The 26,175-nt window shown below is 38.2% G+C and overlaps 2 protein-coding genes across 2 annotated transcripts; one reads left to right on the forward strand and one right to left on the reverse strand.

Moving 5' to 3' along the window:
• The first annotated feature begins 3,194 nt into the window (after window positions 1-3,194).
• SCGB3A2 (secretoglobin family 3A member 2) lies at window positions 3,195-8,675 on the forward strand. Its single transcript, XM_004618180.2, has 3 exons — window positions 3,195-3,249; window positions 6,799-6,995; window positions 8,652-8,675. The coding sequence occupies exons 1-3, from the start codon at window positions 3,195-3,197 to the stop codon at window positions 8,673-8,675; spliced, it is 276 nt and encodes a 91-aa protein (XP_004618237.1).
• A 10,425-nt stretch (window positions 8,676-19,100) lies between these two features.
• On the reverse strand, window positions 19,101-25,721 carry C6H5orf46 (chromosome 6 C5orf46 homolog). The gene is made up of 3 exons (XM_004618162.2): window positions 25,652-25,721; window positions 21,750-21,897; window positions 19,101-19,149 (listed from the first exon to the last, which is right to left on the reverse strand). The coding sequence occupies exons 1-3, from the start codon at window positions 25,719-25,721 to the stop codon at window positions 19,101-19,103; spliced, it is 267 nt and encodes an 88-aa protein (XP_004618219.2).
• Window positions 25,722-26,175: the final 454 nt, after the last annotated feature.

The raw sequence follows: 26,175 nt of genomic DNA on the forward strand, positions 1-26,175 counted from the left end.
TTTGGATTTCTGTACTTTAACAACTAAGTCCAGGGAGATTTCTTCCAGATATTGGATCATTGCAAGCTTATAAACCCTATCTGTGGTCGTCATAATATGGCGGTCACCATGCCCTTCATCCCTGGAAAGGAAGATGCAGAGAGAGAAATACCTTTCCCTTCCTGGGCAGGCATGGGGCCACGGCTTAGTTCTGAGGCTGGAGACATTCTGCGAGGAGCTACCCATGCCAAAAGTAGTTTATCTGGGTCTGGATTCACGCTCGTGCAGCTGCAAAGAGGCCACACACACACATGCAGCCCCCGGGGTCACATCACGGTGGCGGCCTGGGTTCCTATCTTGATTCTTTTGACTTAGTAGGTGTCCATTATTCTCTGGGATGAAGTTTTGATGTTTAGTCTTATAAGAACATTCTTAGTGATTCATATTCTAGAGGCAGTGAGGAATACCCTAGAACTGTGGATTTCCATGAGGGTATTGGTATCTTCAGAGGTTGAAGAAGTCTCACACCAGCGGCCACATGGTTCAGTATTCAGACAGTGTAGGTCAAGTTAGAGCTTCTTTCAATAACCTTTAGGCTTCTGTTAACTGGGACTTCATGACTGGGGTCCTTATATAACTCACAGGCACCCTCTCCATTGAACATTTACCTGAAAATTGGCAGGATTAGAGAAGCTGCTAGAATGCTGCAGGTAGGCTTGCCAACAACCTGGATTTGTCTGGGACTAGGGTTTGACTGAGTTTTAGGATAGGGTCCTGGTGTCCTTACCAGGTTGCAGGCTAACTCCACAAGGTACCTGCTTCATGGGATGCTCACCTGATGATTAAATTCTACTGCTTCTTGGTTATTTTTTGCTTTTTGATTTTTGGGTCACACCTGGAGATGCACAGGGGTTACTCCTGGCTCTGCACTCAGGTACCACTCCTGGTGGTGCTCAGGGGACCATATGGGATGCTGTGAATCAAAACTGGGTCAGCCGCGTGCAAGGCAAACGCCCAACCCGCTGTGCTATCGCTCCAGTCCCCAATTCTACTGTTTCTTGACCAAACAGAATGAATTTAGGAGCTAGTGCCATATTGTAGAAAAGTCAGAAAAATGGCGGGTCTAATCTATGTTAGATCTCAAATGTGGGTTCTCAGATCCGATATAGAATCTAAGATGAAGGGTTTTTCTTAAAGGATCTGGACCATGGAGAAGACAGCCATTGCTCCAGACACTCTGAAGATCAGAGAAGGAGGAACAGCCTTTCTCTTCCCTCCACTCTTCTACTAGTTTATCCTAATCAAACACAGGTGGCAAAGAAGTCTGGAAACAATTTTGAAAATGTGCCTTCCTATAGTACAAAACACTGAAGGGAAATATTAGAAATGGATTTGAAAGCAAACTGACAAATGCCAAGGACAGGTGAAGACACTGCTCTTTCAGTCACTGTCACTGTCACTGTCATTCTGTTGCTCATCGATTTGCTTGAGCGGGCACCAGTAATATCTTCATTGTGAGACTTGTTGTTACTGTTTTTGGCATATCGAATACGCCACGGGTAGCTTGCCAGCCTCTGGCGTGCAGGTGAAGTACTCTGGGTAGCTTGCTGGGTTCTCCGAGAGGGGCGGAGGAATTGAACCTGGGTCGGCCGCATGCAGGGCAAACGCCCCACCTTCTGGGCTCTTTCAGTATTTTGTAAAAATGTCATAATGGATCAAGGGAGGATGGTATCAACTCTCTACCTTTGTACTACACAAACTTGGCCCTATAAAGATTTTTGGCACATTAATGTTTCTGCTCTGGGACAGTACCTTGAAGAAACAGAAACAATTTCTGACAGATAAAACAATAGAAGTGGCAAAATTGAGTATACAAGGCAGTAATATGTATTCTTCTTAAACTAGTTGATGAAGTAGCAGGAAAATAATAAAATGGCAATTGCTAACCATGAACTCACAAAAATAAGTACTACATGACACAGAAAGTATTTATCTTAGTTTGGTAGAGTTATATCTTCTGTCTGCAATATTTTATCAAGTTCTCATAATAGCATCACTTCTTCAATTGGGGCCACAGTTTCTGATATTGGGTCATAAGAGGTCTTTGCATATTTCCTAAAAATATTTTGAGTCCCTCTTCAGTTGTGCAGAAACTATTCTCAAGTTTCTTTTTCACCATCTGGGCATGGGAGGCATCAGCAATTCTAAGAAATTCCATGACTCCTGCACACAGTAAGATCATCCTGGGGCCCATGTATGAGTCCTGGTTCTGGGTGCAACCCTGTCAGCATATTGTTCCTGTCACTGGAATGAGCTACTGTTTATTATTATTATCACTATTATTATTTTGCTTGATTGCATGGGGTCAAACTGCCAGAATAGTTCAAAAAATGATATTCTAATGAGTCAACTAGTTTAAGTTGACAGGGTCTTGTAAAATTTTCTTCCTAAAGTCACATATCAAGGGACCATTAATTAATATTTCTATTTTAGACGAAAATACCAATATTGTTGATGAAAAGAGATCCGGAGCCACTGTTCAATGAGAGAGAACAGGGAGGCATACTCTGGGGTTCCCCCAAAGAACTGGAAGACACTGGAAAAGGTAAGAAATCTTTCCATAGCACGTGTATAAATGAGGGTGTGGTGGACAAAGATGGATTCCAGAGAAATGTGGCACCAAATCCTTTCGTCTGAATCTGTATTATATCAGTGTGGATGTAGCCTCTGAATTACTTCTCTAACAGGGTAACTCTAAGGTAAGGTGGTTTTCCAAACTGTATAGAAAACACAGTAGGACAACAAAATTTTTATTCCTTTTAACCGCAATATGAAACAATAACTTCTATTTTTGACATGCTCCCAGGAAAAGTTTTAGAGCTGTTTGCCTCCCCTTTGACATGTCTGAAAGGGCTTGTGCAAGAGGCCCTTGAAAATGCTTTAAGTTCGGGGTTTGTTTCTCATGGGAAAATGAGGAAAGAAGAAAAGATCTACAATTTCTTTAGCAAAGTAGCGTGACTTTCATGTCTTTCACGGGGTGAGTCAAGTGGCTATGACTGAAACATGATTCCCCCCTCAGTGGGGCTATAATATGCCTGGGAGGTGAAGTGACTGCTGTACTTTGCACAGCAGGGGGACCTGTGGTTGGTGGATTCACTGGGTTTTCCACTTCAGTTTTAAACTCCAGGTTAATATAATATCACAGGTTATCTGTCATGAAGCTGGTAACTGTGTTCGGGCTGGTAATGCTCAGCATTTGCACATACTCTGGTAAGTAGTTGGAATATATGGTTTTGCTACTTTTCTACTAGAAGGAATCTTACTAAGAAGCCAAAGTTCTCAGGGGACTATGGTAGAGGGAGTTTTAGAGCTGGTGAGCAGTAAAGTCAGAAGGAATTTGAGAGGCCCTCCCAAACCAAATTCCAAGTGGTGAACCCATATAAATACCTCTGTTCATTCTACATAAGAAGTTGACCAACTCCCACTGGGGTGAACAAAGCACATTTTGTGGTTGAATATCTGTGATTATAGTTTTATTGGTTTATTTTAAAATCTAAGTTGAAATTTTTGAATTTCTTTTACAAAAAAGTTTTAAAACGTTAGAATTTAAAAATTTTATGACTTTGAAACTATATGGAGTCCTTCCTGATTTGATTTCTAGTCAGGCATGTTTCTAAATTGATTCCCAATTTAAGATATAGTTACACTTAACTTTTCACTCACACTGGAGCGATAGCACAGCAGGTGGGGCATTTGTCTTGCATGCGGCCGGCCAACCCAGTTTAATTGGGAGAACCCAGCAAGCTACCGAGATTATCCCACCTGCACGGCAGAGCCTGGCAAGCTACCTGTGGTATATTTGATATGTCAAAACCAATAACAACAAGTCTCACAATGGAGACGTTACTGGTGCCCACTCGAGCAAATAGATGAACAATGGAATGACAGTGCTACAGTGCTGCCTTTTCACTCAATAGGTATTTATTAAATGGCTATAATATGCTGGGTGCTGAAAAGCAGAAGATGACTCTGGCTTGAATTAGTCATTACTAATTGTTTTCATGGTATGTATGTCAGAGGTAATGTGAATTCTATAGAAACCCTTATAATGCTAGATTATTATAATGTATAATTTCATTTGAAAAAAAGAGAACTCTGTGAGGGTACAAAGAGGAAAACAGTTGAATTTCCAAGTGGAATATAGAACCTGGCTTAGTGGAACAGAAATGGGTATATTGTTTTGGGAAGGAGTCACTCTAACTATATGGAAATTATATTTGAATACATATTTAAAATGCATAATTCTGGCCACTACTCATTCAGAGAAAGTTTTGAGAGTTTTGAATTGTACACCCAGAGCAGGCACTAACCATTTACAAAGTCAGGATATAAATAATGAGAACAAAGTGCTGCAATGGAACTTTGGCTTGTTAACTTTTGTTGAACTTTTGAGCAAATTTGTGGCTTTATAAGTTTTGCTGCTTTTGTTATCTAGTATAATATTGATGTATAGAGGAGGCAGCAGAAGGGTGGGTAGAGAGAAAAACATATTTCCCTATTCAGAGAATTTTGTAAGGAAAACTGATAGTAGAAGATGAACGAAAGGTAGATATATAGACTCTCTTTATTCTATGAATTGAGGAATAAAAAGATTCCAATGGAAAATAAACTCTGTACTCAGGGTTTTATTCAGCAGAACAATGTATGTAGTTATGTGTGTGCTTGTGTGCTTATACCTATATACATATATATGTACATCTATATACACAATAGATTTATATATACTATTGAGATTGAGAATAGGCTTCATAAAAATATGCCAGAGTGGTACTTTAATTATTTAAAATTAAATTTTCTTAAGAGAGGGTCAGTGTAAGAGGAACACTCTAACCTTTCTCCATCCTGAGAGCAAGGAGCAAATCTCTCCTGTGAGAGTATTATGCTGTGACTGGAAGCTGAGAGATTTCCTTATTGGCAGAGATGGGGAATTAAGGGCTGAGAAAACTATGCTAACCAGACTGGATTTACTTGCTTGCTACAAAAACTTCACAAGTTTACTGTCTCTTTAGTTGTGTATAGACTAACTGCTTTGTTTATTTTGCAAGAATAATGTTCATGGGGTCTCTGTGCACTCAAATTTCCTGTCACTTTCTCTGTTTATCTGTCTTGTATCAACTTAATTAACCATTAAAAACCAAGAGGCGTCTGGCTCTTTCCAGACAATAGGCAAACTGTGCCTTGTATAAAATATATATTACATGTATTTTGCTCATTCTCTACTCCTTTTCTCTGACTCACTATATATATAAAATTTCTCCTTCTAAATCCAGAAATATGGAATACAGTTGTTTTATATAAAAGCCTTACTAACACTTCAATGATCTCAGAAAAAAAAAAGACTAATTAGTATGGCACTCAAAGCTTTGAAAACTCTTACCTCACTTGAATTTTGCAGCCTTTCTCTTCTTTTCCCTCTTTGCATGTCCAGGAATTCTTTTATTTTTTGGGGGGTCACACTTGGCAATGCACAGGGGTTACTCCTGGATCATGCATTCAGGAATCACTCCTGGCGGTGCTTGGGGGACTATGGGATGCTGGGAATCAAACCTGGGTCAGTAGTGTGCAAGGCAAATGCCCTACCCGCTGTGCTATAGCTTCAGCCCCATGTTCTGAAATTCTTTGCTGCAAAATATCTGTGAAAAAGGTTTCACCATCCGGCATATGTACTAACATCTTAGTGCTTTTGTTAAAAATATTTCTTCTTTTAAAAAATAGAGCTCATTTTTTGGACCTGATGATCCTGATGTTTATTTGAGATATAGCTCTAGAAAACTTCTACTAGGAAGATTCCTGCAACATTCTTTCACCCAATGGTTAGTCTTCCCTTCTTTTGTGTTCCCATTACATTTTATCCATAATATTTGCACTGCACGTGCCTCTCTGTGACATGCACATATACCCACTTTGTTTTCTAGACTCTGTGAGTCATCTGAATTGAGAATCCTGTCCTTATTCATCTAGAATAGGTGCTCCAAATTGGTATAAAGTCAGTGCTCAATTATGTTTGTCAAACTGAGTTGAATTGGTTAAGGACAGTTTTCTGAACCAGTAGGATCACTCATGTCTTGAAGTAGAGGTTCAGTGTAGTATCACCTCATTTAGCTTCAAAATCATATTTTTGTGAACCAGCTACATGTCATATACATCCATTATAAGTCAACCACAGTTATATATGTATATGTATATGTGTATATATATGTAGAGAGAGAGTCTTACTATATGCCAAGGCTTGTCTGAGACATGAGTTCAAGTAAAATAATGCACCTAGATTCTTTGTTATCCTGGAATCTATATTTCAGAGAGAAAAAGAAATAAAACAAAACGTTTAATGATTTTAGGTAGTTGTAATAAAAATCTAAAAATAAAGGATAACTGATAGGGTCTTTTTGAAATGTAACATTTGAAGATAAATTAAATAAAGTTAGGAAGGTAAATATGTAGTTTCTGGGGGAGAGAGATTACAGGGAGAGTGGAACAATGGTACATAAGCTTGAGGCAAGAGTTCTCAGAGCAAATGGGAACAAAGATGGAGGGAAGGTCATTCAAATGATGGCAATGGTGTTGGAACATCAAAAACCCATGACTGTATTATGAACAATCCTGTAAGCCATGGTGTTTAAGAAAAGGTTTTTTTCTTAAAAAAAAATGAAGATGACTGGTGCTATAGTGCAGCTATGAAAGGACACAGTAGGAGAAGATGAATTACAGACAGGAGGGGAAGGTGCCTGCTCAAATGGATTTTTGTTTTTAATCCTGCAGCCACAGCCTTTTTCATCAACAGTTTGCCACTTCCTGTTGACAAAGTCTTACCTCTGGACACAATTCTCCCTTCCCTGGACCCATTAAGGAACCTACTGAGAACTCTGGGAATTTCTGTTGAACACCTGGTGGCAGGATTGAAGAAATGTGTGGATGAGCTGGGACCAGAGGCATCTGAGTCTGTGAAGAAACTGCTGGTAACTACCGCTTGTGAGACTAGGTTGTTAAAGAATAGGACTTAGTCATTCTGAGTACTCCCACTCCCATCACTACATCCCCACCCCATCTTGTTCCCACTTGTGAACAGATATCTCTCTTTATATTCATATCAACTTGCATGTCCTGAATATCAAGTAAGTGCAATAACTACACTTGGACAATGAATTTTTTTAATTATAGGGACCACCCACAGTGAATGTAGGAGCCCCCCATGGGTAATATATGTGATCTACCACCTAAATAAAACCCCTGGGATCCTAAGACAAAGCTTGTTGGGTGGAGAGCTCCTCCCTCTGAGTTATGGAAACTCACAGGCCAGTCATGGTGATGGTTGGTCAACTGAAGGGAGAGTTCAATACTCAGGTCCAGAAGTGTTGGTGGGCACTAGGACCATGTCCTGTGATACTCAAAAAGGAATTTTTGTTTCAAAAATAGTTTTTTAGTTAAAGAACTGTGACATACTCAGTTATTGATAGTTGAGTTTTAGGCATATAATATTTCAATAACAGCCCCTCTAACAGTGCTTCCATACTCCATATCCCTGACGCCCTGTTCCATGCTCCACTCGACACCTTGAGAGGCACGTTGCAAAGTTGGTGGTTGCAGATTAGATTTCATGTTTTCAGTGTTGTTAAGTCTGTGCTTGGATATAACTATATCACTGTACCACATCACCAGTGTGGTGATCTGGAGCCCTGACTCCTGTTCCTGGTCCCATTTCTCAACTTATTCCCTTCCTCTTTGATTTCATTTTTAAGAAAAAATTTAAATTTAATATCTGCGAGATAGATCATTACAAAGCTTTTATTACTGAGTTTCAGTCATACACCCACCCCTCCACCAGTGTACCTTTCCCACCACCAGTGAACTCCCTTGATTCTTTCCCTGTCTGTCCTCCTCCCCTAAATTCTGGAGCCAAGGGTGCTCTATACACCACAGGTATGTGAGAAAATCCTGTGTTTTTTTTTTTAACTTCTCCTGGCTTACTACACTCAACATGATATCTTCTAGTTCCAACCATGTTGCAGCAAATTGCATGATTTCATTGTTCCTTATAGTTGCATAGTATTTCATTGTGTATATATTACCACATCTTCATAATTCATTCATCTAATATTGGATATATGGGTTGATTCCATATTTTAGCTATTATACTTTCATAAGTACAGTAAGTACAAAAGTGCAGAAATGAATAAGGGTGTGCCTATGTCCAAAAAAAAGCTTTTAATTAATTAATTAATTAATTAATTAATTAATTAATTAATTGAATTACTATGTGGAAAGTTACAAAGCTTTCGGGCTTAAGTCTCAGTTACACAATGCTCAAACACTTCACCAGTGCACATATTCCACCACCAAGAACCACAGTAAACCTCCCCCTCAGCCCCCACCCCTCAGCTCTCCACCCCGCCTGTGTAGCTGATAAATTTCGCTTTACTTTCTCTTTACCAAAAAAAGCTTTTCAATGAGTAATGTAACTCAATGTTTCAGTGGTAACTTTGCCATTTTCCATTTTGGATTTCTGACAGGGAAATGGTGACAAAAATAGGTTGGTAAGAGGGTCTACTTTTGGAAATAGGTTAATAACAAGTAAGCTAACCTTATTTTTCATTCTTGTGTTTTCTGTCTTTCAGGAGGCCTTATCATTTTTGGTGTGATAGAAGCATAAAAGGAGAGTGGAGGTGGAATAAGGGTGATTCTCCCCTTCACTTTGGCTGATAGTTATTCTATATAATTATAAATCAACCATCATAGAATGTAGTGAACCCTGAAAGGAATGAATAAAGCAATGAAAAGATGCATGGATTGTCTTCCTCTTATCTTTTTTGACCCTTACTTAGAAGACTTAGATATGTCTTTCCTTGGGTTACAAAGTCTAGAGTTGCTGTAGTTGCATAGATAACCTGGGCTTTTTATAAGAGATACCTTTCCCTTTCCTTAGCTCTGCATCTCATCAGTATTCTTTTCTCCACATGTGTTCTAGTTCAAACTCACTTTTCATGGAACCATTTGTTAGTTAGGAAAATATAACTAAATTTTCTTGCTGACAACAGTTTTATGCCTTAATTTAAAAATCAAGTTTCTTTCCACCTTTAATGCTTACAGCAATCTGCCTTTGCTGTTGTTGCTGTTTCAATGACCAGGTGTCACACATTTGGTTTTGGTGCTGATCTAGGGGTCCCATATCAGGTTGTAGTGCTCACTCAAGAGTAGTTATAACAGGACACTGGCATGTGGTATCACTCTGGGTGTGGCGCTTGCACACACTCAGGTTATAGTACCTGGAAGGTGTCTATAACTTGCGTGTTTGCCAGCAGCGTTTATACATCTTATATTCTTGGAGTCAGAGGGCCCACGTTTAGTGCATGTGAATGGCACCAAAGATTGTATTTGTTGCTTTACACTTCCAAGGCAGGTATTCTAGCCACTGAGGAATCCCTATGCTACAAGAAGGATGGTTTCATGTTTTCTTTCTTGGTGCTAAATAGAGAAGACTGGGGGAGAGAGTTCTGTGCCACTGAGATTAATAATAGATGTAATATGGCAATGTAATATGTTAATACAGAGAATGTTTAAGTTAAGAGGATTTTTTTAATTTTAATTTTAATTTTTTTGCTTTTTGGGTCACACCCAGCAATGCACAGGGGTCACTCCTGGCTCATGCACTCAGGAATCACCCCTGGCGGTGCTCAGGGGACCATATGGGATGCTGGGATTTGAATCTGGGTCGGCCGCGTGCAAGGCAAATGCCCTACCCACTGTGCTATCACTCCAGCCCCGAGTTAAGAGGATTTTGAATATAGATTCTTTTTGGGAAGCTAGAAAAAAGCTGATTATCAACATTATAGAAAAGCATAAAAGTTATCATAAAAGTGAAGCTATCAAGTTCTACTGAAGATGTTAAAAATCTGGTCACACACCACTTGTGTGAAAATAAAATGGTCCAGCTATTTTGGAAAAATAGTTTGGTAGGTTCTTAATAAAGTAAACATAAAAAAATGGAACTGCATGAAACTGAAAACCTTTACATAACAAAAGAAACTTCTATGAAAACAAACAATGCTAACTTTAGAAGATGCACTACCAAATACGGGAAAATATTTGCATACAATAAATGAGATGAAAGGCTAATATCCAAGAAATATAAGGGCTATCACAAAGATTGACAACAAAAAAAATCCAGTAATCCCATGAAAAATGGGGAAAGGAGATAAGTCTCCTTCAAAGAAGACTTAGGAATGGCTAGCGGGTATCTGAAAAGGTATTCATCTCGCTCACTATTAGAGAAATGCAAATCAATTCATTATATTCATAATACATTATGAGAGAGGTTATTTTATTTATTTTTTGGAAGTGATTGTGGAGAGGGAGCCAAGGAGAACTCAGAACTCTGAATATACAAGGCATGTGCTATATTACTTATGACACATCCCTAGGCCAGAGGTGACCTTACTTTTGATGTTTGAAAATGCATGTTCCTAATTACTCATATATATTTTTGTATGGCCAGGAATTATGAAACAAACACCATTTCCCAGTTTTCATGCTGATTATTTTATAGTACTGTTAATGTCCACTTCATTTCTCCCTGACCTGCTTGGTACGTCTGCTGTCAGTTCCATGTGTTTGATTTTATTTTCCATTGTGGACTTCCATTGATTGATTTTTGGTCAAATTCAGGATATTTTATTTAAGAAAAGAAAAGGAAAAGGGCAAATGTGCACAAAGTCTCTCATAGTAGAGAGTCTCATGGCAGAGAGACTCAAATAGGAATCAGATTCCATTTTTGTTTCTTTATGTACCAAATGTGTGTGAGCCAAGTAAAGTGTGGATGGAGATCCCGCTCAGGAAGGGAAATGCATGCTGAAAGTAGACTAGAGACTGAACACGATGGCCACTCAAGACCTCTATTGCAAACCACAACACCCAAAAGGAGAGAAAAAACAAAATGGAATGCCCTGCCACAGAGCGGGGTGGGGTAGGGGGATGGGATTGGGGGGTGGGAGGGATACTGGGTTCATTGGTGGTGGAGAATGGGCACTGGTGGAGGGATGGGTTCTCGAACATTGTATGAGGGAAACACAAGCATGGAAATGTGTAAATCTGTAACTGTACCCTCATGGTGATTCACTAATTAAAAAATAAATAAAAAAATGTGTGTGAGATATTCTGGCATTTGTCCTCCCTCTGATTTATTTCAGTTGGCATGACACCCTCTAGCTTCATCTGTGTTGTAGCAAAACCTAGGATTTCATCTGTCTTTCTGGCAAAATAATGTTTCATTGTGTTTCAATAGTGTTCACAGACCATAGTTTCCTAATTGGGTACATGATGTTGAAGTTCCCTTTTGTTCTATTAAAAATGCTATGTTATAGACACAGAATGGAATACCATGCAACTTTACGAAATGCAAAATCATGCAGGATGTAGTAATATTGATGGAACATTCTGTGAGATATGTCTGAGAGAGAAGGTCAAATATCAGATGCTCTTACTCATCCATAGTCTACAGATATACATAGACAAAACAAGTGAGTAGACAGTACTGAACATTGACAAACAAACCCTTGGCATTGGAACACAAAGTCAATTACCAAATAGTTGGGGAAAGGAAGGATGTGGCAAGACCAGACTGGAGGAGACTACTGACTGTGTTGTGGGACTGTAGGCACTTCCATGGGATCATGTGTAGTAATTTTGTGTATTGATACCATAAACTTTAACCCTATTATAGTGACCTAAACAACAATAAATCTTTCTAAAAAATTTTTTTTAATTGAATCACCATGTGGAATGTTACAAAGCTTTCAGGCTTAAGTCTCAGTTATACAATGCTCGAACAACAATCCCTTCACCAGTGCACATATTCCACCACCACCAAAAAAAAAAACACCAACCCAGTATATCTCCCACCCTCCCATACCCCCTTCCTCCCCAGCCCCGCCTGTGTGGCTGATAAATTTCACTTTACTTTCTCTTTACTTTGGTTGCATTAAATATTTCAACAAAAAAACTTACTATTATTGTTTGGAGTTCCCCCACCCCCAATATCAGGCCTGCTGAAAAGGAAGCATTCATAATTTCTTTTTCATTGCTGAGAATGAAGAGATTTGTGGTTTTGGATTTCTGTATTTTAGTATTTTAGTAACTAACTCCAGGGAAATTTCTTCCAGAAATTGCATCATTGCAAGCTCGTACCTCCCATTAGTGGTCCTCATAAGATGGCGGTTGCCACGCCGTGCCGCCCGGCAAGGAAAAGGGGAGAAAGAAAAACTTTCCCTTCCTGGGGTGGCATGGGGCCACAGCCACGCCCAGTTTCTCTTTTTTATTATATTTTCCTTAGCCAAAAGTTTGTATAAACTTTATTTTAAAGAAGGTGAATACTGAGGACAACACATACTTATTGATTTCTCTCTTCCAGACACGGTTCTAATAATTCACTGTTTTCTAGGAACATTGAATAAAAGATGCAAAATATGTGTCTTGTGGCATAGGCAGCAAAAAGAATGAAGTAAAGAAAATGAAAAAAATGCAGTAGCTAAAAGGGATAAGAACTGATGAGCAAAGATGCTACTTTAAGCAGACTGCTAATATAAACGTTTCTCTGAGAAGGTTATTGATAAAAAACTGAAATAAGAGAGGAGCAGGTCAGTGACTATCCTGGAACTGTAGATAGTAGGCAGAGTAAACGCTAGACTCTAAGGAAAGAATTTGACTACAGAATTTAAGAGGAGCAAGGATTCCAGATGGCTGGGTGCAGAAGTAGAGGATTGTTTGCAGAAAAAAGACGAAAAGCAAGTTGTTCTGGGAAAACCTCAGTCACCACAAGAGGAATTTGAACTGTACAGCTCAGCTCTGGCAGAGTGGGACATGGCAGAAGGATTTGATATGATTTGAAATTGCACTTTCAGATATGTTCTGTTTTGCAGGTCCTAATAAAGTACAAAGGTATTTGCCTTGCACATGGTTGCCTTGAGTTTGCTCTCTGGCACCCCTTATAGTCCTCTGAGCACTACCAGGAGTGATCTCTGAGCTCAGAGTTGTGGAGCTGGCGATGGACCCTGGTACTTGCCTGACCTCCTCACTATCTCTCCAGCACCCTTTGTGCATTGTTGGTAGAAATATCAATTAGGCAATCCGTATGGACAAGAGTATAAAAGGTACTAAAAATAATTCAATAAAAACAGGTCCAGGGATATGGCTCAAGTGGTAGAGCATATGCTTTGTGTATGTGAGATTCTTGGTTTAATTACTGGCATACACGGCCCCCTGGATCTTAACATCACTGTGTGTGTGGCCCCCAAGATTGCAACAGCTACAGCAAATATATGGATAATGGCTAAAGAGCTGTGATCAATACCTTTAATGGATATCTGTTATGAATAAAGCAATGCAGTGTATGTAAACTAATCTGTATACATATGATGGAATATTATCCAGTGTTTAAAAAGAAACCTGATATTCATAACAGTATGGAGAAATCTTGAGTAAAAACTGAATTATGCTATGAATTGTCAGGAAAAAATTGCTGCATTATATACTGTATTCTATAAACACTATGCCACCAATGGGATCAAGATGTAGAATCTAATAAAACTCAAACTCATAGAAACAGAGAGCATTTTGATGGTCCCTATAATGGATGGGTAGTGGGAAAAATATAAATGGTAAAAGGTAACAAGCTTTCAGTTATTAAACCATTAAGTACTGTGGATCTAACATATATAATGACCCCTCTGGTTTATAATATTGTATTGTTTCTAAGTTGATGAGAGTATGTCTCAAAAGTTCTCACTAAAAATGGTAATTATGTGAGGTAATGGACGTGTTAATTAACTTTATTGTGGCAATCATTTCATAATGTATACATGTGTCAAATCATCACATTACAGCCTTTACACTTATGCAATGTTTATACCAATTATATTTCCATGAAGCTGGAAAAATGAACTTTGATACAGTTTCTGGAAAATAAGGTAGGTAGTCCGATACCATTATGAAAAGTGATATCTATTTTTTAATATTCAATAGGTGTTCACTCTTTGGTTAGTCACCTGTATTATTAAAGATTCTTTGTGTTGTATGCAGATTTATTCTAAGCAAAAGGAGGAAGACAGGCAAACACACTTGAGATTTATTGAGAATACACTGCAGTTTATTTTCAGAGTCCAAAAGCTTGTGAGAGGCAGAGCCCAAAAGAGTAACTAAAAAAAACAAAAAACAGAAAACTTTTATTTTTCTTCACAAATTTAGAAAAAAAAAATTGGTTTTATTCTAAATTAGACCACTGTCTTAATGATACTGGGCTGCAAGAATTGATTCAGGTCTTCTTGCACAGATAAAGTGATTTGGGGAGATTTTTTTTTCTTTTTTTGCTTTTTGGGTCACCCCCGGTGATACGTAGGAGTTACTTCTGGCTCTGCACTCAGGAATTACCCCTAGGGGTGCTCAGGGGACCATACGGGATGCTGGGAATTGAACCTGGGTTAGCCGAGTGCAGGGCAAACGCCCTCCCTGCCGTGCTATCGCTCCAGCCCCTTGGGAGAATTTTTCAGAGTCACCTGGGTCAAGATTTACAGAGGTGTAATCCTCTTTAACCTCACTGGGCAAGCATCATGGTCATGCTGCCGAAGCCTCCCTCTGCTGAAGGAGCGGAGAACAAACGACAGCCACACTGCATCCCCCTCCCTGACACTCAGGAATTAACTTTGTTACTTTTCTGAAAGGTCTGTTTCTAGTTTGGCGCCCAAGAAATCAGGTTCACATTTCCAAGAAGGCTGTAGGGCATGTTTTAACTCTGAAACCATTTTATTTTTATGGGTTAGGAACTTGCTTTCAGAGTGAGGCTCAGATCAACTTTCAGTCACTTACTGCTTGGGACCAAGACTTCAGACTGGCTATTTCATCTGGGTCTTAGTTTCTTTATTTTGAGCTCTTGTGTATTGGCTAACAATACTTTATTTTTTTTTTAGATTTGTCTTATTTTCTGTAGCAATAGAAATTTTAAACAGGCTCAGGAAAAAGTCCTGCCACTGGCAGAGTCATTCGAGAGAAGTGACTCCCAAAGAAGACACATTTATTCTTCTTTCTAGAAACGAAATATCCGAGGCATGGTGTTCAAAAATTAAGCTGTACTTGGGAGATGACAGCGCCTGAATTCTGAGAACTTGTTAGGAGCTGCTTTGAGGCCTCTGTCCTGGAGGACTCGTAAGCAGGAGAACTGGAAAAGCAGGATTCGGCTGCCTTTGGATTACTCTGGAGCCCTGTAGGTGTGTCCTTAGAAACACAAGTCAGAGAGAGACAATTACCAGCTAGAGCAGGTTTAAGACAGACAAATACTAAGACCTTTGAGACTAACATCTGCATCCCTCTGCATTTAAAAGTGTGAGATGAAAAAGTGTGATGTGATTGCAAAGTCAGCCCTCATAATAATATTTGAGTACACAAGCAACATCAACAAAAAAAAATCTGAGATATTTAAGGCAAGACTCAGCAACAGGAATGGAGGGAAAATGCACATAGATTGAGCAGAGGAATTTAATTCAGCAGTTTCCTGGTAAACAGTCAAAGAAATAGCAGAAGTTTTGATTAGGAACTTAGATTAGGTAAGGGGTCTGATGACAGGAGTGTGGTTGTTTTTGTTTTGTTTTGTTTTTTGATATTGCTCCTCTCTGCTTATCAACTGAGATTGTGTGCCTAAGAAAGAAAAAAGAATCTTTTTTGGATAATCTATTTTATTTTCTTGTAGGGCTACACCCAATGGTGCTCAGGGGTTTCTTCTGAATGGGTGTGCAGGGTAGCATGTGGTGCTAAGGGGATCAGACTTGTCCCTCTCTCGTGTAGAACATGTGAACAACCCATTGGGCCATCTCCCCTGTAAAGTCCTCTAAATTCCCACCCCTTCCTCCACGTGTGCCTTTTCTCTCGATCTTCTCTACACAGTCCTCCATTGTGCTAGATAATAGCTAGAATTTAGACCGTCAGTGACTAGACAGTAGTATTCATCTCATAACACTGAGAGAGTATGACACTTAGTGGGCATGGATTAAATAAGCACTCAAGGAGTATATAAGAAAGAGGCAAATGGAGGCAAAAGGTATAAGAAAAGCAAGACTGGTATAGACATTGATCTCTACCTATCATTCTTAATTTAGGAAATACCTAGAGCACTGACCACATTATATAAGTGAAACAGTATTACTATTTAAACATTGCTATTGAACCAATTAATTCTAATATGATGACTCACTGTTGATTATGAGACAATTATACAAATACAACTTTTAAAAGTCCTCATTAAACGCAGAGTCATTAGGGTTTAAAGGGATTCTACTAATCAAACTGTCTGTTCTTAATCTCTCCACAGAAACTTCCTTTTCTCCAGGCTAACTGAAAGACAAAATTTAGTATTTCTGTTTTTCTGGGGCTCAAACTCAAAGCCTCACATTAGCAGGATGTATATGGCACCACTTAAGCCATATTTCTAGCTGCTGGTCTATTCTATTTTTAATATTAGAGGATTTTATGTTATTAAAATTATATACATTTTAGGTATAGAATATTATGAATCAACATTTTTATATCAATTCAACAATAAAAGTCCAATTCTACTATGTTCAACCACATATTCAAAAAATTAAAGTTAAATTTTCAATTTAGGGGTGGAGAGAGAGCCTCCCAAGAAGTGCTCAGGGGAAACTCCCAGTGATATTTGACCCAGTGTTAGGCCCAGAGGATGTGGTACTATTGAGGCATAGCTGTTCTCGGATTATCACCCTCCACCCCCCCACAACAGTATTTGGGGCCTTCCAGAGTCACATTCAGATATGTCTGAGGAAACTTATTTTTTTCATATTCCTCCTCCTCCTCCTCCTCATCATCATCATCCTATTGGTTGTTGAATTTCTCGAGTGGTCTCAGTAATGTCTCCATTCGTCCTACCCCTGAGATATTAGCAGCCTCTCTTTACTCGTCTTTCCCAATGGTGCCGTATTGGAGGCTCTTTCAGGGTCAGAGGAATGAGACCCAGCATTGTTACTGGTTTTGGCATATGAATACACCGTGGGGAGTTTGCAAGGCTGTTCCATGTGGGCCGGAAACTATCATATTTCTAGATAGGTTATTCTTCATTGCTCATTATGGACCATTTGCCCATGAATCCACTAAAAGTTTTTTAGGTGCAGTGCTAAAGTTTTAGAATTAAGATGTGAAACAAATTCCTCACATTCTTAACATTAGTAATCAAGAAAGTGAGACTCCAGGAGGCTAAGTGACCTCTGTATGGCCATACAAGCAATAAGAGGGCAAATACGGCGTGTATCTTCACTCTGTCTTTACATTTTCTAACTTCATGTTGCATTACCTATTAAATGGCTCATCAATTGAGACTCTGAAGAGGCACTACAGGGACTTGGGAGATGGGTAGCAATAAGCAAAGGTATATGTCAACGTCTTGAATGAAAACAAAGACACTTGCAACAAGAGGTAGGATATTTTCTGAAGACAGAAATGTAAGAATGCAAACAGGTGTTTTTAGAAGTTTAGTAGTTGACTTTGTGGATGGTAGTCAGGATACCTGGGATGGGTATATCTAAATCTCAGTGTCAAAGTGTGATTTTGATTTCTTGAAACTCATGGAAAAGAAAGGACTAAGTTTTAGAGCATGTTATAGTAGATTCCTGAGGTTATGGTAATCACAGCCAAGTTATGAAACGGAGTCAGTAGTGTAAAGGAGCGTTCCCAGATCAGATATGAAATAGTAGTGCTTGGGAAAGGCCACGTTTCCTGGAGATGCATGTAAGTTAACTCAATTAACTAAAGGGATAGTGTTTTATTTCTATGGGCACCTGGAGGCATGTCTAAGATCATATCAGTTAATCACCATTCTCTGCAGCCTCCTCCCCACTATTCTACTCTGTTCTCTAGCAGCACTGTCGCTTATGGTAGAACAGATTCTGGGATTGGGATATGTTTTAGTTCAGCCTCTCTCTTCACTTAGGAACTAGGTTATATTAATGAATCCTTCCAGCATTTATTTTCTTAAAAATTATAGAATAATCCCTATATTTTACAAGGATGCAAGAATTAAATGATGTAGGTAACACATATATAGCCCTTAGCCTGATTCCTACAGCAAAATAAGTTAAACAGCTCAGGATAACTAGTGGTATAAATAATTGCTTTTATGGTCCTAACATTTTTGTTTTATATTTCAGTATCTGTGATTGAGAGAGACAAATAAAGAAGCAGCAGAACTTTTGGTTGTTATTTCTTCAGTGGCCTCTTCTTTCTTTTTCTTTTTGATTCATAAAGCCACAAATGTATATAAATTTCACTGTGTCAGATTAGAGACACCGATCGTACTTACGCTTGGAATTAGGTTTAGCAAATCTCAGACCCCACGTGTAACTAATTGTGTGAGTTTGCATTTCAGTGTGTGTAAGCCCTGCACTTTTTAGATGGGACTTATAGAGATGAATGCCAATCACATCTCTGGTGGGCCAATTCCTTATAGATTGGTGACAACGATCAGGTTCTTCCCATCCCCAGTGTATACTTGTTTGACATCACAACTATACACCCTCCTCTATGAGAATCTTAAGTCAGTGATTTTGAGATGATATAAATACTTCTATTTAAATCAATTTAAAAAGAGAAAGTACAAACAAAGCTTTTCTGCATATAGCTAAGCATTGGTGCTCAAGTTCATGATCTGAAATATGAGCTAGGAAAAAGAAATGAGCAAATACAAATTATTTTATAGAAAAATGAAATACAAATTAAGACATCATTGTAAAACCATTTTTGTCCTATTACACTTCAAAAATTATGAACACAGTTAACAATGTTTGGTCAGGATATGGAATATGAATTTTTCAGACTATGCTAGTGACACTGCAAAACTCCATAACCACTTTGAAAAAAGTTTTTTTAACAGATTCACTGTGTGTATGTGCTTATTCATTTCAGAAATCACATCTGAGGAGATTGGCAAGTCTAAAAGGGAGGCCCAGAAAAGATAAATTTGCCCAATATGCTACTTTTCACACAAAAAATTGCAAGTTAAAAATCACCTGGGGTGGTCATTTTGATGAGCTTTCTCCTGCTTTCTCACCAAATCCCCAAAATCCTCTTGAAAAGAAAAAGAAAAACAATTAAAATTTAGAATAAACAGGAATGTTAGAATGATTTTAAAGTGTACCTCATACTATTTGAGGTACACTTTTCTTCTATGTCAGAAAGATGCTATGAAATATCCACAGCACTTCAGTTAACAAGTCATTATTGCATCGTTTATTGTACTGAAAATACTTTAATAAGCAGCTATCTATTCATGTGTAAGTTTAGGTAGTTCATCGTTAATCTAAAAGATAGGAATATCTTCATTTATTTGTTCAGTAATATATGCCTAGAATAATGCCTGATATATAGTTTGATTTATAAATAACTGCTTAATTGACAAACTAATAAATTGGAGGGTGGACCACACTAGCAGTCCTCCGGGCTTACTGCTGTCTCTGTGCATAAGGATGACTCCTGGCAGTACTCTGTCTGGGAACCATACGAGTGCTGGTGATTGAGTCAAGGTTGACCATGTGCAAGGCAAGCACTTACCTGCTGTGCCATCTTTCTGGCCCCAGTAAGTAAACAATTTTTAAATTTATTTTTACATATTATGAAATCTCTGAAGCTCAAAGGGAAACTTGTTTAAGTCATAAAGCTGGTAAGGACTGAAGCAAGGAGAGACATAAACAGTTTAATGACATTAATAAAATAAGCTCAGGAAACTAGTCAATGGACTTGAAGGAAAGGGATGACATAGAAGTATATCTAGTGATAGATTAGTGAGTACATAGATTTGAGGCAATGCAAAGCAAGAAGATTCAAAGAAGACTGAGGCTTCTGGATTCTAGGGGATGGGAGCTTGGCTAGCATAGATCAGGAACTTGGGAAGGAAAGAAGATTTGTAAAAGAGACTTGGGTGTAGGTGAGTTGAGTTAGAAGCATTGTTGGAAAACCTAGGTGAGGTTTTGTAGAGAGCAATTAGTCATTTCAGTATATAATTGATGGAAATATGAATTAGGTTGGAGTCTAATCTGTATTTTGCAAGCAGTGGAACAATGGGTGTTACTTTGGTTCACAGTTTCTTCTTTGTACATATCAACAATTAGAAGAACCAACAGTTGCAATAACCACAATAAGACAAATAACAATACAGATGGTTTCATACTTAAAAATAAATATTTGTAAGTTTCAACAATTTGTCCTTCAGTAGAGACAAGGGTTAGGAAGACTACTCCATGATTGGAAGCTTGCCTCATGAGGGAATCTCTAAGTCAATGATGGTTGGAGGGATCACTTGGATAATGTGTGCTGAAAGTTGATAAAGGACTAAGCACGATGACCTCTCAGTATCTGTACTACAAACCATAATACCCCCAAAGTATAGAGAGAGAGTCAAAAGGAAATTATATGCCATACAGGCAGGGTGAGGGGTAGAAAATGTACACTGGTGGAGGGATGGGTGTTCAATCATTATATGACTGAAACTCAACCATGAAAGCTTTGTAACTCTATCTCACAGTGATTCAATAAAAATATTTCTTTAAAAGTTTGTCCATGAGGACTGTATATCCTGCTCATACAGGTGATAATATATTAATTTTTTATAGAACCTAGATTATAAATTATTGCATGGTTTATGAAAGGTCTTCTATATAGAAGTGGTTCTTAATCTGTTACTGAGAATAAGAACTATATCTAGAGAAATGCAAAAAATTCACATCTACACACAAAATGAATATGAAAGTAGACAATCAGATGTAAAAGCCTGCATTTTGTGTAAGTTCTCTAGGGAATTCTGAAGCAGGTGAGATACTAGTCTGTTCAGAGGTCTATGAAGAAGAGAATGGGAGATCAAAGATTTAGAAGGGGTGACGACTAAAGATGGACAACAGGAAACTAAGGAAGAATTTGATCCTGGAGTGCTGAAACTGAGATATTAGTGTGGGTAGAATGAAGAAGAGAGGTACAGAGAAGTATAAAGCCAAAGCTTTGTATGTAGGATTTATATGTAGACCGAAACAAGATGCTTCAGGAATTAGGCACTTGGATTTTGCAAAGGAATGAGAACATTGGGAAGACTGCTCTGTCACGTTCTAACACAATTCCTGGTTTTCCTAACAAGATCTCTTGCTGTGAGAGTCACAAACACTTCTCTATGGCTTCAATTAACTGTGATCTTTGCTACTTTCCCAACTTTAGCTAGAAAATATAGACAGGACATATCACACCACTTGCTCGTGAACACTACTATCTACCACCTTCACCAAAGATTTATAGTGTAACTTTCAATGTCATCCAGTAATATATCACCTGTGTCTAGATCAAACCTGCTTTCTCTCCCCTAGTCCAGTGTTCTTCCTGCTTGATTCTGAGATAAAAGATGTCTTATTGAACCACTTGATTGGCATGTGTCAAACCCCAGGAAGTTCAGGGGATTCATTCAGAGGCATATATATATATGTATATATATATGTGTGCGTGTGTGTATGTCTATATATATGTATGTGTATATATTATACATAAATGTATATTTTAATGAGGGCAACACTTTTCTATCAGAATAATACAGTTATATGTACCACGATTTTGTTTCTTATTCATTTTAATATAACGAGGTCATTGCTAACAACAAACTGGACAAAAGCACCATTTGTCTCAGTGCTTACGTGCTCCTTGTCATGGAGCGTAGGATGAATTCCACTGCATTCTCAATGATCTCCGTGCCCAAGAGGTTTAGGAAGCCTGGGAATCCAGAGTCTGGTTTTATGCCTGAGTCATCTGGCTTGTCATCTGGTTTACCATCTGGTTTATCATCTGAAAAACAGAAAACAATCTTAGAGGTAATTCTCAGCAACAATAAAGGGAAGTTCTTTTCTTTTCTTTTTCTTTTTTCAAGGAACTCCTAAAATTCCTTGTACTACCCTTCACTAAATTTGTGTGCTAGTTTTGTTGTTTGACCATATAATCATAGCAATGATAATGAGGACAAATGGTCATAGGTCACATTTGTTTAGCACACACCTATGATAAGCAATGATTTGAATTATCCCCTTTTATTTTCACAATGAGACTACGAAAGAAGCAAAATACTCTTTGCAAACTAAAGGTAAGGAACGAGACTTTAAAGGGGTGCCAGAGAGCATTTTTTCATGTGCTTTTTGGTCATTCAAAGTACCAAGAGTATCCTGCCTGTATACGGCAGAGCCTGGCAAGCTACCCGTGGTGTATTTGATATGCCAAAAACAGTAACAATAAGTCTCACAACGGAGATGTTACTGGTGCCCGCTCGAGCAAATCGATGAACAATGGGATGGCAGTGATAGAGTGCTACAGTGCTGTCTGATATTATTATCTGGATTCTGAGTAGGCTGATGATTTTCAGTCTTTGACAGAAAAATTATGATCCACCTATAAGTGTGTAATATTAAAAGTATTGTCACTGTCATCCCGCTGCTCATCAATTTGCTCAAGCAGGCACCAGTAACGTCTCCATTGTGAAACTTGTTGTTACTGTTTTTGGCATATCGAATATAGTAATAAAAAGCAGAAGAAATTCTGTCACTTGTACACCATATGATGTTTCTGTAATGAATTATTTGATAAATGCTGTGTAATTTTATCTTTGACTAATATTAGAGCATATTTAGATTTCACCTCACTGGGTTAAAAAACTAAACAGATTAAGAGATTTTTAAAAGATGTAAAGAAGACTGAGACACAATGGGTCTTAAATCATAGGTCTCTTTCACTTCACACTCAATCAAATGTCCTTTATAATGAAGTCAAAATCTAGAGAGTGAAGCTGGTTCATGAAGTTCCCTTGGACAGCTTTGGTCAGTGGTATAAAGGATTCGGTAGGGGGGCGGAGGGGCCTGGAGCGATAGTACAGTGGGTAGGGTGTTTGCCTTGCATGCGGTCGACCCAGGTTCGATTTCCTGAATCCCATATGGTTCCCTGAGCACTGCCAGAAGTAACTCCTGTGCATCATCGGTGTAACCCAAAAAGGAAAAAAACCCCACAAAAGTCCAGGGTCCAGGGGTATGGAAGGAATGGAGAGAGTCAATAGCTACATAAGTCTGTCCCTCTAGACTCTGGTAACTGGATGAAATAGAAATTTTACTTTTTGGTTTTATTCAACCTCACATATAGTGTTGGTAGAATCAAAAAATTAAAGTATATGATTCCCAATTACATTTTTATTCATTTTTTATTATAAGAACAGTCCATACCTCATTTAGGATATATTTATACTAAGAATATTCACTGTTTATCTGAAATACAAATATAAGTGGAAACCTTGCATTTAAAAAAAAATATTTATTTTTTTAATTATCGAGTCACCATGATGGTACACTTACATATTTACCCATCTTCGTGCCTGTGTTTCCCTCATATAATGTTCGAGAACCCATTGTCCATTCTCCACCACCAATGAACCCAGTATCCCTCCCACCCGCCAATGCCGTTCCCTGGAAGCCTTGCATTTTGTTTTTGTTTTTGGTTTTGGTTTTTGGGTCACACCCCGCGATGCACAGGGGTTACTCCTGGCTCTTCACTCAGGAATTATCCCTGGCGGTGCTCAGGGAACCATATGGAATGCTGGGATTAGAACCCAGGTCGGCCACGTGCAAAGCAAACGCCCTATGCGCTGTGCTATCACTCCAGCCCCTGGAAGCCTTGCATTTTAGCTAGCAACCCTACCATAAGTTTTGACCTGAACAGGGTGGTCCCAACTTTTAAACCAAAGATCTCATGACTTTGAATGAAGAAGCAAGCAGTTTATTGTATGGAGACTGTCACATGATAGCAGAAGAATTGCATCTGCATTATATTACCAAGTCAAAGCTTTAAATAAGAAAAGTGAAATTTATCAGTTACACAGGCGGGGTGGGGGACTGGGGAGGTGGGGGGTGAAGGGGAGGTATACTGTGATTCTTGGTGGTGGAATATGTGCACTGGTGAAGGGATGGGTGTTCGAGCATTGTATACCTGGGACTTAAACCTGAAAGCTTTGTAACTTTCCACATGGTGATTCAATAAAAGAATAAATTAAAAAAATAAAGATTATTTTATGGCAAAAATAAAACAAGGGAGTGATTCTCAGTTCTGAAAACATGCATTATTTATCATACTCTAATCAATGACTTGATAGAACCATGCATCTGGAACCTATAACCAAAGCCAGGACACTAAGTACCAAGTACAAATTCAGCTCTTTCTTTCAATAAATTCTTTCCATCTCCACTGTTTCGTTTTAAGTCTACTATCATGTTTATAACATACACTAAGTGCTAAAGTTAAAGTGGGGACACACATAGACATAATGCTCACAGGGCAGCTATAGTGCTTAGAAGAGTAGCTTTGTTTTCAACCTGGGAAGAGAAAGGAAAAAAGAACGCATATTTGTGGTTGCCTCTTAAGCAGGTTCTAGGTTAGTGCTTTCATCACCTGCATAATCCTTTGGATTTCAGGGAGGGTATTAAGGTTTTACAGGAGAGAATACAGATGCTTAGGGAATTTAAATGACTCACCTAAAATCACATCTCTAGAAAGTGATTGATCAAGATTTCAATTTAATTTATTTTTGCCGCCATATTTACATAATTTAGTACTAACATTTAAACAATTACTTAAGGAAGACCTTTAGTAGGTGTAAAGTGGCATTTCCATGCCTCAGTTTCTGTGAGTTCCTGTTTTCCTGTGGTATAGTGATTTCTTTTTATCAACTAAAAAGTATGCTGCTGGATTTTTAATATGCAAAGAATTCAGGATTAGAAGATACATGAGGATCATATCTTTGACCTTATCCCTTAAATTACACATCTTTTGAGAGGTACTAGCATGTGATGCTTTGGTGTCCTATTTTGATTGCCCTGATTTGATTCCCCATCTTCAAATAAAATTAGTTATTCAACCTTACAAACATTCTGTCTCTGAGTTTCATTTTGTGTGATATGTATATTTGTGTGAAATGTATATTCAAATGTATATTATTCAAATATGAACAATTTTGTATATTCAAATGTATATCATTCAAACATGAATAATTTGAATATACAAATAACAAACACGAACAATTTGAATATACAAATACATTCAAATTAAATATGTTTCAAATATATTTCAAATTTATGTGCATATTAACACATGATATATAACCTTATATATACCACTTACTATACTACCAAGCCTAGAGTAATTTCACAGTACTTTTAGTATTATTATCAATAATATTACTATACAAACATATATATTCATCTAAAATTCCCTCCACAATTTTAGGTTCTCAAAAAATAAATACCTTAGGATCTCCAGAGAGTCATATGGGAGAGTATCATTAAATCACATAAAAATACAGAAAAATCAATCATTTCTAATTTTATACTTTCTCCAAGGATAAAAACTATTACTAAGAGCACATTTGAATGACAATCCTGTTTCTGCTCCTCTTTCTCCAATGTCCAAAGTGCTCCTCCTCTCTTTCCTTTATATTTTGGACCAATGCCACTAACTTCCTCCAATATTGGCTAACTACTACATATTGTGAGCTCTACCCAGAAGTGCTTACCTGCATGGCAAGTCAGGATTAAGACAAGCAGCCCAAGGACAACTGTCAGCCGAAGAACTGAGACAGTCATGTTGCAGCACTGAGTACTGCTGTAAGATAAGTTGTGCAGATACACATGAAGCCTTACTCCATTTATAGGTTTTTATAAGTGACATCATCTCCTTTGGAATTTAGGCTGTTGCACAAGATACAGCTTGCTCTTGAATATCTAATACTGTGCAGTGCTCTGTCTTTCAAACAATAAAATCATTTTATAGGGAAAGAAAAGCCCTCATGGTTTTTCTAATGTGTGAGTAGCACTGGGATAACTTTTGGAGGCAGTTGCATGGCCAGTGCAGCAGATCTGATGGACATTTGACACTGCTCAGTGCCAAAGAAAATAAACATAAATCAGGTGGACGAGGTGGACATATCCACTACCTGCTGTTCTTTGCTTCTTCTATTTCCATGCTCTTAGCTAATTCCCAGTCCCATTACAAAGCTCATATATTGGTATTTGCCCACCCCATTCTTCCCCCACCCCC

Source organism: Sorex araneus, chromosome 6 (genome assembly GCF_027595985.1).
Source record: "Sorex araneus isolate mSorAra2 chromosome 6, mSorAra2.pri, whole genome shotgun sequence".
NCBI classification, from domain to species: Eukaryota; Metazoa; Chordata; class Mammalia; order Eulipotyphla; family Soricidae; genus Sorex; species Sorex araneus.

Coding starts and splice junctions, on each gene's coding strand:
- SCGB3A2 (XM_004618180.2), top strand. CDS start 3,195: ATGAAGCTGGTAACTGTGTTCGGGCTGGTAATGCTCAGCATTTGCACA. Junction 3,250..6,798: donor CAGCATTTGCACATACTCTG/GTAAGTAGTTGG, acceptor TTAATCCTGCAG/CCACAGCCTTTTTCATCAAC. Junction 6,996..8,651: donor AGTCTGTGAAGAAACTGCTG/GTAACTACCGCT, acceptor TCTGTCTTTCAG/GAGGCCTTATCATTTTTGGT.
- C6H5orf46 (XM_004618162.2), bottom strand. CDS start 25,721: ATGACTGTCTCAGTTCTTCGGCTGACAGTTGTCCTTGGGCTGCTTGTC. Junction 21,898..25,651: donor AATCCTGACTTGCCATGCAG/GTAAGCACTTCT, acceptor TCTGTTTTTCAG/ATGATAAACCAGATGGTAAA. Junction 19,150..21,749: donor CGCTCCATGACAAGGAGCAC/GTAAGCACTGAG, acceptor TTTCTTTTCAAG/AGGATTTTGGGGATTTGGTG.